The sequence below is a fragment of the Plecotus auritus genome (assembly GCF_963455305.1).
Source record: "Plecotus auritus genome assembly, chromosome: 12".
In the NCBI taxonomy this organism is placed as follows: Eukaryota; Metazoa; Chordata; class Mammalia; order Chiroptera; family Vespertilionidae; genus Plecotus; species Plecotus auritus.
Window position 1 is genome coordinate 33,967,568 of NC_137778.1, and position 15,288 is coordinate 33,982,855.

Consider the following 15,288-nt stretch of genomic DNA (forward strand, 5'->3'; position numbering starts at 1 on the left):
ACACAGGCTATGAAGTGAGCTGGCGGGCAGGCAGCGGGACCTATTCCTAGGAAAGGGAGTGATCTGCTTCAGAGACTCTGAGGGATTACATTAGCAGACCAGCCACGTGACTGATTCTCAACTCTGTCTCCATTTCAGAACCACGCATCTGCTGTAAATGCTATTTGGAGAGAAGGGGAAGAAATGAAATACGTTTTCCAGCTGCCTGTATCGCTATTAAAGTAGAATTGCTGTGGTCGGGGCCCCCATCATTTACTTTCTCGGTAACCCTCAGTGGCAGTGGGCCGCTTGTAGTGTTGTTTAATGACACGGTCAGGAGGATGGTGGTGGCAAGCCGGCCCAGCCATGGCATACGCAGCTCCACGTTGGGCGCCTTATGTGACGCGCCACCTCAGCCAGGTTCGGTGACCCTGAGAGGGGGCGGTGAAGGATTGAGAAAAGACAGACAAGAGGATAAAAGCTGGGTCTCGGTGGGACGCTGTCCTCTCTGATGGAGAGCTAGCGACAACACCACGGACTACACGGCGTGTCTTTATTTTATAGCCAGATTCCACGAGGCACAGTAAGGGCGTGGTCAAGATGTTTAGAACATTCTCATGGGTTTCCAATCTGCTCAATTACACGCACCTGAACTCTATCAAGCCCACGTCACTCAGGCATGTGGGGCCACGTGTTCGGACCGTAGGTTCAAGCTTACCACTACAGCTGTTGGCTGAAATTGTGCTGGGAGGGCTCTGCCCTCCAAGCTGGGACTTGCACGTGGCAATGAGAGGACTGTGCCCTCTCATCAGTCCAACAAGGCTTGAACCTGTCCAAACACGGTAGCCGCTCTCCACAGATGGTGAATGCGTGGCAGTAAGTGGGCAGGGTCCAGTCAGTCTTAAATGTCTAGATTTGGTGCCCACGGAAGGGCAGAGTTTTGGGAAAACCATGGCTGGTAATATCAAGCACTGCTTATATGCCAGAGACTGTGCTGAGAGCTTTAAATGTATCCCCTCACCGACGCCTCATGACAACGCCATCAGGCATTGCTACTTTCTCTACTGTGAATGTGAGGACACTGACGCGCAGAGTGGCTTATAACTTTCCCAAGGCCACAGAGCAGGAACAGCGGAAAGGCCAAGGGCTTTGGAAAGAAGGTTGACTTTGAGTCAAAGGCTAGCTCTGCAGTTTACTAGGAGTGTGACTTTGGCTAGTTAATTTTTCTGAGTGTCAGTCTCTCATCAGTGAAATGTGAATAATTCCCATCTCACGTGGTTACAGAGTAGGAGTCCGCAAACCTTTTCTGTTGTCGGCCAGGTCGTAAATAATTTAGACTCTGGGCCATCTGGCCTCGACTTTGTACAGTGAGGCCACACAGACAACATATACACAGATGAGCATGGCCGTGACCTTTGGGCCATCATTTGCTAACCCCTGTAACAGAGAGAAATAATATCTGTAAAACACCTGGCACTAAAAAGAAGACCCTAAATAATTATTCCCACTTCTGCCACTTCCTTTTGCCCCCCCCCCCCCATGGGGTGTGCACTCCCATTACCCCTCCCTGAGATCGTTGATATTTAGGCATATGTGCTTTATTAGTTATTTTTCTGCAGTGCGGGCCACACTCTCTGTCCCCTAAACATGGACTTCAAAGCCAATAGATTTTTTTAGGGTATTATTGGCTAAAGGGGTAGAGAAAAGAGACTCCTCCTGGGCATAATCATAAATAAGAACCATGCCCGATTTACAGGCTGAGACGCCCTCTCTTTCTTTGCCACTTTAAGGCAAAGGAAAAAAAGCCGCCCACTTGCTGAATTTGGAATAGCGCCGCATAGGGAGTTTGGAGTGAAAGGGCGCCCCCTAACGGACATTTACAGAATGCAGTTGAATTCTCTCATTACACCAAGTAGTATTAACCAAGATAAATGTACCTTGTAAGCAGTCTACTCTTTACAAGCCCCCTCACACGTGACCTCATTTGATCAACAACTGTGCTGTGGCCTGGCCAGCGTGGCTCAGTGGTTGAGCATCGACCACTATGAACCAGGAGGTCACCGATCCATTCCTGGTCAGGGCACATGCCCAGGTTACTGGCTTGATCCCCAGTGTGGAGTGTGCTGAAGGCAGCCGATCAATAATTCTTTCTCATTGTTTCATTCTTATTAATGTTTCTATCTCTCTCTCCCTTCCTCACTGAAATCAATAGAAAAACATATATTTTTTTAAAACTGTGTTGTGGAATAATTTTGCTCCAGAGCAGTGGTCGGCAAACTCATGAGTCAACAGAGCCAAATACCAACAGTACAACGATTGAAATTTCTTTTGAGAGCCAAATTTTTTAAACTTAAACTTCTTCTAACGCCACTTCTTCAAAATAGATTTGCCCAGGCTGTGATATTTTGTGGAAGAGCCACACTCAAGGGGCCAAAGAGCCTCATGTGGCTTGCGAGCCGCAGTTTGCCGACCACAGCTCCAGAGTAAACTGAAAAAGAAGTATTTAGAGACTGGGCCAAAGTCACACTTCATAAGGTAAAACAGGAGAGCGAGAGCAGGTGAGGTGTTGGGGGTTTGGGAGAGGGGGAGGGAGAAACAGTGGAAAAGGCTTACCAGTAGGGGGGAGGCTTTGCCCACCCTCACAGCTTTATCTGTTGCCAATACCATAACATTGAACAACAGTTTGAAGTCATCAGCCTGTCACTGAAACCTCTCCTATTGCAAAATAGTTCTTTTATTATTATTATTATTTATTGATTTTTAGAGAGGGGGAAGTAGAGAGAGATAGAGAAGCATTGATTTGTAGTTCTACTTGTTTATGCGTTCATTGGCTGATTCTTGTATGTGCCCTGATGGGGGATTGAACTCACAACCTTGACATATAGGATGATGCTCTAACGGTTAGAGTCTAACCAACTGAGCAACCTGGCCAGGGCCAAAAGAGTTCTAATTGAGCCTGGCTGGCGTGGCTCAGTGGTTGAGCGTTGATCTATGAACCAAGAGGTCATGGTGGTTCGATTCCTGGTCAGGGCACATGCCCAGGTTTCAGGCTCCATCCCCAGTGTGGGATGTGCAGGAGACAGCCAATCAATGATTAATTCTCTCTCATCGTTGATGTTTCTATCTCTGTCTCCCTCTCCCTTCCTCTCTGAAATCAATTTTTTTAAAAACAAGAGTTCTAATTGAGCTTGATATACTCTAGGTAAAGCAGTCTTCCAGCTGGTAAGGCAAGCTACCCAACAAGGATCACCTGAGGCTTCCTTACCAAAGCCAGCACTTGGAGTCACAGGACACTCCCTTGCAATGACCTCATCATCCCCTCCCCCCTTGCCAATAAGTCACTTCCTTAGTTGCTGAGTGAGGTTTGTTGACTATGGGATCAAGTCCCTGCACTGCAGAGAGTGCACACAGCCACCTGGAGCCCTCTGGTAGCCACCCAGAAGGAGCCAGAAGCAGGAGGATGGGAAGTTAACAGGACCACGCTGAGGAAGGAGAAAGCAGCTCTTCTTCTAGGCAGTAAAACCTCCATACGTTGGCCATCCCATTCCTCTTTGAACTATTTGAATACAGGATTTGCAACATACATTAAGAGCAAAACCAAGATGGTGGTAGGACATGTTTAACTTAAGAAAACAGGTCTGAAGCAAGCTGAAGTTCAAATGCTAATGAGTCTTACCAGTTCCTTCGAGCAGTGGTTCTCAACTGCAGCTCTTACTGATTCCAGAACCAGGAAGGCTTTCTGAACTGGCTTTGAACCACAGTGGCATTTCCTCCTCCCTCCCCCTCACCCCCACCCCCAAATTAAGTTAATGGGGAAAATGTCCTCGATTCTATCCATTACTGTTTTTCTTTCACTTATCCTAAATCTAGTTTTATGATGGGGAGGAGGGCGGGGAGGGCTTTGGTTGTTGTTGCTATTCGGTGAAGAGCACTTTGGTTTCAGACTGTTCTTCCCCTGGAGAGCTTAAGGTGCTTAAGGACCAGGCCTAAAATCCACACTGCTCACAGTGTGCTTTCTGGGAACAATGGGCTTGTGAATATTTTATTATTCTTCCTCTTTGTCTAATGAATGCACTTTAGCCAACTCCACCTCTTGTTTGCGGGCCATTAGAATGAGAATTTTCTCTCCTTGGTTGACACTCATTTTACAGAGTTGAGCCTTCCATCTGGTCCCAAGATCTCTCCCAGCCGTGGGCAAACTACGGCCCGTCGGCCCGTTCGGCTGTTCTATCTGGCCCGTGGAGCCGAAAGAGCGGAGGGTTCTCTTGCTCTCCCCTCCGCTCCTTTACTTTGAATTTATATTAGTTCACACAAACACTCCATCCATGCTTTTGTTCCGGCCCTCCGGTCCAGTTTAAGAACCCATTGTGGCCCTCGAGTCAAAAAGTTTGCCCACCCCTGTCTCTCCCGATGGATGTTTGGACTATACCTTGCCCGTGTCCATGTACCTCTTTTTGGTGATGATCTGTGGTAATTCCGACATCTGGCTCGCTTCCCCCTGAGTCTTGCCTTCATGCAAGTGACCTGGTCTGGAAAGCCAGCCGATTCTCCAGCTCCAGACTCTCCAAGAATTGGCGAGACGGGGTACATCGTGGCCAGGAAGAATCACGTCTGCCAGATGTAGGTCAGGCTCTCCGATTGATTATGGGTCAAAGAATTTTTATTTATTTTTTTAAATTCTCAATTTTCTTGTGGAGGCCGAACCAATAGTCTTGCATGTAGATAAGGAACATTCTCCCCTAAAGGTCCTGTGTGTGCTCTGGGCAATTCGCTTCTCAACTGCCATGGGAGACTTGAGGAAATGAAACAGAAGCGAGGTTTGTGTCTGGGTGACAGATCATCCCTATTTTACCGGGACTGAGGAGGATTGGGGGACATGGGACTTCCAGTGCTAACTGGGAAAATCCTGGGTACATTGGGATGACTTGGTCAAAGTACGTTGGTTGGAAAGAACAGAACCTTGTCTGTAATTGGGGTTCAGAAATGTACAGGCTGTCTAGTGAAGACAGTAGGGACTCTCAACTGGCCCCTACAGACCAGATGGCCAAGAATAAGGGACGCTGTCTAGGATGGGGCCGACTGAGCTGTAGCATCTGGAGGGAGGAAGGAGCAGCTGTTTCAGCAATAATGTAGAATAATTCTTTCTACCACCTTCACTCAAACAATCCCTCACTATTCCCAGGGTACCTGTGAGCCCTGGGAGGGTAAGGCTGTGGCAGAAATGCTAGGATTCTAAGGACTCACAGAGCACAGCTATGGGAGTCCGAAAACTTGGACATGTGGATGTGCTGGCCGGACAGGAAGGGGCACAGGAGCCCTAGCTGGTTTGGCTCAGCGGATAGAGTGTCAGCCTGTGGACTAAAAGGTCCCGGGTTTGATTCCGGTCAAGGGCACGTGCCAGTGTTGCGGGCTCAATCCCCAGTAGGGGGGGGGGGGGCGTGCAGAAGGCAAGCCAATCAATGATTCTCTGTCATCATTGATGTTTCTCTCTCTCCCCTCTCCCTTCCTCTCTGAAATCAATAAAAATATATTTTTAAAAAGGAAAAAGAAAGAAAAGAAAGGGGCACAGGAGACTGGGTGAGTCTCAGGTGTCCAGAGAAGGACAGCAGTGGCAAGATGAGGACCCAGAGATGATCAAAGTGACCGTGGACAACAGCGGGGAGTGTCAGGAGGGGCTCTGATAATATATATGAGGTGGTGGTCTAATTTCTGGGAATCTCAGAGGAAAAAATCACCAAACACTGTGATTCCATTACCTAGTATACTAGGTGTACCTATTAATAATTCGGAAATTTTCCTAATAGATGGGGTTACACATATGTTTATATATATATGGGATTTGATATGTATGCTATTTTGTTATATTGACAACAAGCTTCAAAACTTCATATGTCAAATTTTCTGAAGGTGTTAACATCATAGATATTTTTATGCTTAAAAATGTCGAATTTCGCCGAAACCGGTTTGGCTCAGTGGATAGAGCGTTGGCCTGCGGACTGAAAGGTCCCGGGTTCGATTCCGGTCAAGGGCATGTACCTTGGTTGCGGGCACATCCCCAGTGGGAGGTGTGCAGGAGGCAGCTGATCGATGTTTCTCTCTCATCGATGTTTCTAGCTCTCTATCCCTCTCCCTTCCTCTCTGTGAAATATCAATAAAATATATTTTTTTTAAAAAATGTCGAATTTCGTGCCCAAAAAAGAGCATTTGCGGGACGTTTTAATTCATTACTTTTTTTGAAGAAAAGTGCTAGCGATGAACATTACTTTGAATAAAGCACTTTTGATGTTTCTCTTGAAATTATCGTGTTTTCTTTGGTCACAAAATCCGCATTATTAACCAGTTAATGATTAATCCGCATTATTAACTGGTTAATTATTAAATGCAGATTAAACATTAACCGGTTAGTAATTCGGATTTCTCATTAACCAGTTAATTTTGCGGAAACCGGCTAATTATGCGGATTTTGTCATCAAAGAAAACACAATAATTTCAAGAGAAACATCAAGAGTGCTTTATTCAAAGTAATGTCCATCGCTAGCTACACCTTTCCCCCATCTTTCAGGTAATTTGTGGATACCATCCCAATAGAACTTTTCTTGTTTTGCGGCAAACCATTCAGAGACCCAATTTTCCACTTCTTCGTACGTTTTGAAGTGCTGCTCAGAAAGTGCATGTGGCATCAATCTGAACAAGTGGTGATCTGAAGGAGCAGGGTCTGGTGAATACGGCGGGTGGATTAAAACTTCCCAGGCAAGATCTTTTAACATGTCTTTGACTGGTTTTGAAGTGTGTGATGGTGCATTATCATGAAGCAAAATTACTTTGCCATGTCTTCGGGCCCATTCTGGTCGTCTTACAATCAAAGCGTGGTTCAAACTGACCTGGACGTTCTTTGTCTTTCACATCAAAATCATCCCTTTAAAAACGTTTAAACCAGCGTTCACAAGTATCTTGAGATGGAGCATGTTCACTATAAGCTTCCCTAAGTATATGATAACTTTCAGCAGCACTTTTCTTCAAAATAAAGTAATGAATTAAAACTTCCTGCAAATGCTCTCTTTTTGGCACGAAATTCGACATATTTAAGTGTAAAAGTATCTATGATGTTAACACCTTCAGAAAATTTGACATATGAAGTTTTGAAGCTTGTTGTCAATACAACAAAATAGCATTCATATCAAATCGCATAAATATATCAATATATGTGTAACTCCATCTAGTGGAAAAAAATCCGCATTAGTAACCAGTACACCTAGTATATTCCTGTGGGGAAGGATTCTCAGAAATAATTGGAGAAATGAACACCAAAAAAATAAGAGTCGCCGAAACCGGTTTGGCTCAGTGGATAGAGCGTCGGCCTGCGGACTGAAGGGTCCCGGGTTCGATTCCGGTCAAGGGCATGTACATTGGTTGCGGGCACATCCCCAGTGGGAGTTGTGCAGGAGGCGGCTGATCGATGTTTCTCTTGCATCGATGTTTCTAGCTCTCTATCCCTCTCCCTTCCGCTCTGTAAAATATCAATAAAATATTTAAAAAAAAAAAAGAGTCTTCCTGCTGGTCAGCAGATGTGGACATGAAGATCAAGATTTAGATGATTAGTCCTCGCTGGGTGGCTAAGTGGTTAGAGTGACACACCTAAGGGTTGTGGGTTCCATTCTCGGTCAAGGGCACATACTGGTAATCGGGTTGCAAGTTTTTGGGCACATGCAAGAGGCAACCAATTGATGTGTCTCTCTCACATCAATGTTTCTCTCTCTCCCTTCCTCCTGTCCACTCTTAAAATCAATGGGAAAAATATCCTCAGGTGAGGATTAACAACAACAAAAGAAAAGAAAGAAAGAATCCTTGGTGACTGTGTGGAGAAAATGAAACCCTGGTGCACTGTTGGTGAAAATGTAAACTGGGTGGGGGGAGGGCCAAAATGGGTGAAGGGCGTCAGAAGTTACAAATTTCCGGTTATAAAACTAATAAACCGTGGGAATACAAGGTTAGCATCATAACATAGTTAATAACACTGCATTGCCCATTTGAAAGTCCCTAGGAGAATAGGTCTTGAAAATACTTGTGCGAAAAAATGTGTAACTCTGTCCGGTGATGAATATTAACTGGACTTACATTTTGCAATGTATATACAACTATTGGATCATTGTGTTGAACACCTAAAAATAATATATTATGTAGATTAGACCTCAATTTTAAAAACTCATATTTGACATTCTCATACATAAATGCCCTCCCAGGAATCATTTCTCACTATCTACATTTCTCCTTGGGCTCCTGTCCTGATTGTCACTTGACCTGTTCTCCTCACCCCAGGACTTATCTCACGTCTCATCAGCTCCATGTTTCCAGGGAGGGTAACAATGTCTGCCTTTGTTATGCAGAGAAAACTTGCTTTCTGTGCTGCATTAGTCCTTAGCCTCTCTTTGCATCTCTAAAGCTTCAACAATAGGCTATACTCAAGGGACCGTGAATTTGGCCACAAGCTCTGGCAACACAGAAAATGGATAGAGGCTTAGGAAATGTCTCCTTAAAAGGAATAAATGACTACAGACTGTTTGGATTTTAATACTGTTTTTTCACCCAGCTACATTTAATACTAGTCAGAAAATTTTAAAACGATCCAAATGATCATCAATGGAAGATATCAAGTTAAAGAAATCACGAAACAGTGAAGAATGTAATAGAGTTGGATGTTTAGAAATGGAAAGATGATCAAGATGTGTTATGAAGATTTTTTTAAAAAAGGGAAGAGAAGCAAGTTGCAGAAAAGCGTGAAGCCGTTTGGCAATATCTGGGGTTATATTTTTCATTGTCACAACTGGGTGGTGGTGATGAGGGTGGTGGTGGTGATGAGGGTGGTGTTGGTGGTTACTACTGGCATCTAGTGTTTAAAGGTCAGGGATGTTGCCAAACATCAGGATGCACAGGGCAGTCCTCCCAACAAAGAATTTTCTGGCACCAAATACCCATAGTTCAAAGGTTAAGAGACCCTGCTCTAGATGAATATAACAGATTCCCCAAGAGTTGAATTATGGAGAAATCACACCCTTTCTAAGTCATTAATTTCCATTTGCATTTCTTTTAATGAGCTTATTATAATCAAATTAAAATATTTTGAAAAGATGTGAACAGTTGGAAGAGATGGCACATTAAAAAATCAACATATTTCATTATTTAATCAAATTACGCAGCAGATGAGCAGAGGGGGAGAAGGCCGGATCAGAGCAGCTAGAGAGGAGAAACGTGGCTTATTCCAAAGGACACTGGACTGGGTATGGAACTCAGCTAAGAATCAGCCCTCCATCCAAAAGGAGAACATTCCTCCCTGAGCACACCTCAGATGGTCAGTTCTTTCCTGGTCTCGCTGGGAAGTGCGCCGCCTACAGGTTAGTGTGGGCTGGGCAGGGATGGTGTGCGAAGGTATTTTCTCCCTGTTGAAACATCACACCCAAAGCCCTGGGGTTGGGGAATGTAACAGTTAGAAGCCTGATGGAACCTAAAAGTACATGTGAAATAGAAGTCATAGTGCTATTTGTTCTTCCAGGGGGTAGATTTCCCTCCCCACCCCGCCTTTCTTTCTTTTCTTTCTGTAATTGTTTTGCTAAACTGTAATCTCTTGAGCGCCATCTGGTGGTCCGGTGGACAGATTTTTTTTTTTTTTTTTTTTTTTTTTTAATTAACCAAGAAGACTCACATCTTTCCCACAAACATCATAGTCCCATTAGCCACTGTCTATATTTTAAGCTCCTCTCGGGGCAGGACTGCGTCTTTGTGCCTCGCCAGCATGGCCAAGGGTGAACCTGAGTGGGGGCGGTGAACGATTGAGAAAAGACAGACAAGAGAATGAAAGCTGGGTCTTGGTGGGACGCTGTCCTCTCTGATGAAGAGCCTCTCTGATGGAGAGATAGAGACAGCACTATGGACTACAAGCGGTGTCTTTATTTTATAGCCAGATTCCACGAGGCAAAGTAAGGGCGTAGTCAAGATGTTTACAACATTCTCGTGGGTTTCAATCCTACTCAATTACATGCACCTGAACTCTATCAAGCCCACGTCACTCAGGCACATGGGGCCACGTGTTCGGACCATATGTTCAAGCTTACCACTATAGCTGTTGTCTATAATTGTGCTGGGAGGGCTCTGCCCGCCAAGCTGGGACTTGCACGTGGCCATGAGAGGACTGTGCCCTCTCATCAGTCCAAGGCTTCAACCTGTCCAAACACTGTAGCCGCTCTCCACATGTCTTGTCTTCTGGTCCTCAGCAGGTACTTGGGTTGCAGGTTAGATCCCTGGCCCAGGTCTTCCCTGACAACTAAAAGGCAACATAAACTGCAAGGCCACCATGGTTGAGGATGAGGGAAGCCCTGTGTCTGAGCTGAGAAGGAGGAGCGTGTTGCTTGTTGTCTATAATTATCTGTGATAATCAAAATATGGGTCTTCACTTTATTCATGACTTGAAAGTTCTAGAGAACTCAGTGCGGGGAGAAAGAGTTGATACAAAATGTCTGATCCCTTAACTCAAGAGTTGGCAATCACAAGCCCATATGAGAATCAGATCTAAGCAACTGAGCCTCCTCTCAAGAAAAGCACTCATAGGCGTGCTGTTTCCCAAAGCCTGCACATGGACCCCGAGGAATACATGGACTCCAGTAAGAACCCCTGCAGGGTACATAGGGGCAACCTGTAGATCTAATTTGACTTGAACTTGGCCTCTTGACCATAAACTCTCCAACAGTACATCAGACCTTCCAGCAGAACTGAACCAAGAATCCAAGACATCCCTTTGTGCTCCCTCAGAAACTCAGGGCCCTGTCCCATGTAAAGCTTCCCTTGGCCATTAAGGCCTATTAAGATCATATCCATCCCCTAAGCCAGTGGTCGGCAAACTCATTAGTCAACGGAGCCAAATATCAACAGTACGATTGAAATTTCTTTTGAGAGCCAAATTTTTTCAACTTAAACTTCTTCTAATGCCACTTCTTCAAAATAGACTCGCCCAGGCCGTGGTATTTTGTGGAAGAGCCACACTCAAGGGGCCAAGGAGCCGCATGTGGCTCGAGAGCCGCAGTTTGCCAACCACCGCCCTAAGCATTCCCACCTCTAACTTTTGCTTAGGTCCTGTCTCCTCCACTTATCCTTATCTCTCTCCCTTCACTTCGGTCAGGGTTGAGCTTAGGGTCAGAACTGAGGTTCTGTTAGTGCTGGTGATGGGCTAACCAGGAGAAAACTAAGGCCCCCAACCCTGACCATGGTCCCAGGTTGGGCGAGGCTTCGGTAGTGGGTAACCTGAGGATGTCCAGGGAGTTGTGGCATGTAAATAACCAGGCAGGTAGGCAGAGCAGAGCCTCAAGAAAGCCTGGCAAGATATCAGGTATCATTAGGAACGTAGCCAGGGAACGGAGGGGCAGGGCCAAGACTTGAGTTTCTAGGATGGGAACAAACAAGACAAGGACTAGAGTTCTCGGCCAGGGGCTCCCATCACTGTGAGAAATAAATGTTATTTAAGCCACCCAGTCTACGGCATTTTGTTATACTGAAGGGTCCCGGGTTCGATTCCGGTCAAGGGCATGTACCTTGGTTGCGGGCACATCCCCAGTGGGAGGGTGTGCAGGAGGCAGCTGATCGATGTTTCTCTCTCATTGATGTTTCTAGCTCTCTATCCCTCTCCCTTCCTCTCTGTAAAATATCAATAAAATATATTTTAAAATATATATATATATTTTTTTTATTGATTTCAGAGAGGAAGGGAGAGGGAGAGAGATAGAAACATCAACAATGAGAGAGAATCATCCATCGGCTACCTCCTGCACATCCCACACTTGGGATCGAGTCTGTAACCCGGGCATGTGCCCTGACTGGGAATCGAACCGTGACCTCCTGGTTCATAGGTCAGTGCTCAACCACTGAGTCATGCCAGTTGGGCATGCCAATTTTATCTTGAATTCCACTTCCACTGTACATGGCAACCATTAAAGGAGTGACAGTGCCAGGGTCCTCTGCCATCTCACGCCTGCCTGAGACCCTGGTGGCATGGAGAGACCAGACTGCACCTTCTCTAGGCATGGATCACAGAGCTTTGATCTTCAGAGGTGTGTCAGAGGACTGCACCTCCAGCCACAGAAGATCCTTTTATTGAGATGTGCCTTCCATGTTCTTACATGACATTAACAGTACAAGGCTGAATCCCATGGTTCCTGTCCAACTTGCCTACATCGCTGCCTGGGTTTGCCTCCCTTCTGCTACCTCCTGATGCTCACGGTGATGACACCACCATCTCTGCCAATGATGCAGCCAAAGGTCCTGAGGAATGATGCTCATACATGACCTTCTTCATTCAGCTTCATGAACATGGTATGTGGTCTCCCCATCCCCCCAACGTCCCTGAAGGATCTGCACTTACTATTTCCTGTGTGGAGCATTCCTTTCCCCTTTTCACTGAGTCTCTTTCCCCCTGAAAGGCTCTAAGGGCCGAGTTCACATCTACTCTTTCTTCGGATCCCATCTGGAGCTTCACTCCCTCAAAGACTCCTCCCTGGCTCAAAATCCAGCCCTTCGAACTGGTTGGGGTTGGGGGAGTAGGCAGTGTATTGTCCTTCATTTTATGCCTCCCATCTCTGGTCTCAGGCATCCCTAATCAATAATCGCTCCAGGAAGTAGATGCTTGAGGAGTAGGAAGGGGATGGTGGGGAGAGTTCTCTGGTCCCATCCATCCTGTCTCTCACTGTAGGCTATTGATCTAGACCAGTGGTCGGCAAACTCATTAGTCAACAGAGCCAAATATCAACAGTACAACGATTGACATTTCTTTTGAGAGCCAAATTTTTTAAACTTAAACTTCTTCTAACGCCACTTCTTCAAAATAGACTCTCCCAGGCTGTGGTATTTTGTGGAAGAGCCACACTCAAGGGGCCAAAGAGCACATGTGGCTCGCGAGCCGCAGTTTGCCGACCACGGATCTAGACTAACTGGGACTTGAAGCAATCAGTCTGGAAGGCCTATGGGGGGAGCTAGGGCTTAGGAAAGATCTTAAACTCTGTGTAATGGTGAGAGCCCTATAGGAAGAGCTCTATCTATAATAAAGGCCTGTGGCTCTAACTCCCCCTTCCCTTAACCCCCTTTTCCCTTCGGTAAATGCCATCTGTCTTGGCACACAGGCAGAGTGTGCACCTGGCTTGCCATGTCTGCATGTCCTGTGTGCAGCCCTTTCTTTTTCCGAATAAATTTTTTTTGGTGATAAAACGTCTAGTCAATATATCTCTATATATTTTTTTCCAGTTGATACTGTTAAAGAGAAAACCACAGGCCCAAAATGGCATTACTGTGCTATAAAGCCCATGATACCAAACCTAGATTTAACACTTGACCTAAATGCTATTTCAGTCTCTTCCAGACACAAAATTTTAATCAACCAATCGGAAATTTTCTGCTCAGGCACCAACGAGAGAAGTCACATGGGCTCTCTTCATTCCCCAGGTAAAGAAGAGGCGGCAGACAGCTTAATGAAAACCCTTCTGTTCTCTTCCCCCTAAAGATGTCCTGGTCTAAAAATAATCCTTTCTGTTCTCTTGTTTTGTTTTTTAATATATTTTTATTGACTTCAGAGAGGAAGGAAGAGCGAGAGAGAGATAGAAACATCCTTGATGAGAGAGAATCATGGATCAGCTGCCTCCTACAAGTTCTCCACTGGGGAATTGAGCCCACAACCCGGGCATGTGCCCTTGACCGGACTCGAACCTGGGACCTTTCAGTTCGCAGGCCGACGCTCTGTCCACTGAGCCAAACCAGGTAGGGCTCTATTCTCTTGTTAATAGCCGCCGTGCTCCACCCTTCTGCCTATAAAAGCCTTCCATTTGCACAGCTTCTCCGAGCACCCTTCTGATGGCTAATTGTGATGCTGCCCTATTCATGAACCACTTAATAGAGCCAATCAGTCTTCAAATTAACTCGGTTAAAGTTTGTATTTTAACCAGGCTTAACCAGGACTACCCAGGATTTTGTTTTCATGTAAACTCCCTGGTTAATGAGAGGCAAGGTGGGCAGTGGGTCCATTCATGTTCCTTCTACCCTTTCCATCTCAAAATTTTCTGTTTCACTGCTATTTACTCTCTCTGCCCTGGGTGAAATTTTGTTCTTTTAATTTTGCATGGTTTTCCAGTATGTTAGTTTTCTGTTGCTGCAAGAGCCAAGTCTCACACATGGCAGCTTAAAACCACCCAGGTTTACTCCCTTTGGGTTCTAGAGTTCAGAAACCCGCAATCGGTTGTGAGGTCAAGGTGTTCTGCTGGAGGCTCTGGGGAGAATCTGTTTCCCTGCCTTTTCCAGTTTCTGGGGCCACCTGTGTTCCTGGCTCCTGGACCCTTCCTGCATTTTCAAAGCACATCACCCCACCCTCTACCTCCATCATCACGTGGCCTCTCTCACTTCAACTCCCGCATCCTTCTGATAAGGGTTCCAGTGACTACTTCCTCCAACCTCCAGATAACCCAGGGTCATCCCTCCATCTCAAACTTCTTAATCAAAGTCCCTTTGCTTGCCATATCAGGTAACATATTCATAGGTTCAGGGTATTAAGGGGTGGCCATCTTTGAGGGGGGACATTATTCTGTCTACCATACCAAGACTCACATTTCTCAGTCAGTGTCAATACTGGACAAATTCTCGGGCAATAGAATCCCTGATTTCTGCCTGTCATCAGTAGTTATGACATTCAAGCCTTTTGTGTTATTTCTAAGTTAAATGTGCTATTTTATCCATGGGAGGATCTTCAAGTTCATTTTTGAAAGATTCCAGGGCAGAACAATTAGAAGTTCAACTACAGATTTAAAGAAAAGCTCTAATCCTGAATTTACGACATATTGTCATGTAACCTTTGGTAAACCATTTTCCTTCTCTAAATTATAAAGTTGGGTATAAATAAAGAATATGTCTCAGATCTATCATTTGTAAAAGAAGAATAATAGAGGTACCTATCCCATAGGGTTGTGAGGATTTACTAAATTATACTTACCTAGCACTTAAAAATGATCAATAATATTTGTATTATTATTATGGCTATTTTGCATTTTGTTACCATACCCAATCCATGTAAATATGGGTTTCTAACAAGATGTTCATAGATCCTAGGCGACTCATGAATAGGCTTCAGGAGGTACTTGTATCCCCAAAACTGCACAGTGTAGGTGAGAGGGTTAGTAGCTTTCATCAGATCCTTAGAGAGTTCAGGACTTCTCAGAGAGTTCAGGATTTTATCAGAGCCCCTCGTGCTGACCAGAGTTTCAGAGACTGCCGCTAGCTTAACTCCCAGAC

At 45.3% G+C, this 15,288-nt stretch overlaps 1 protein-coding gene across 1 annotated transcript in view; it reads right to left on the minus strand.

The window, feature by feature from the left end:
* The window catches only part of ZNF697 (zinc finger protein 697), a gene marked incomplete at its 5' end in the record, with an annotated part of 43,172 nt that extends 38,710 nt beyond the window's left edge, over positions 1-4,462 (minus strand). Inside the window, one exon of the mRNA XM_080647864.1 lies at positions 4,409-4,462. Coding sequence (XP_080503990.1) covers positions 4,409-4,462 — 54 coding nt within the window. The remainder of the gene's footprint in view (positions 1-4,408) is intronic.
* Between the last annotated feature and the right edge of the window lie 10,826 nt (positions 4,463-15,288).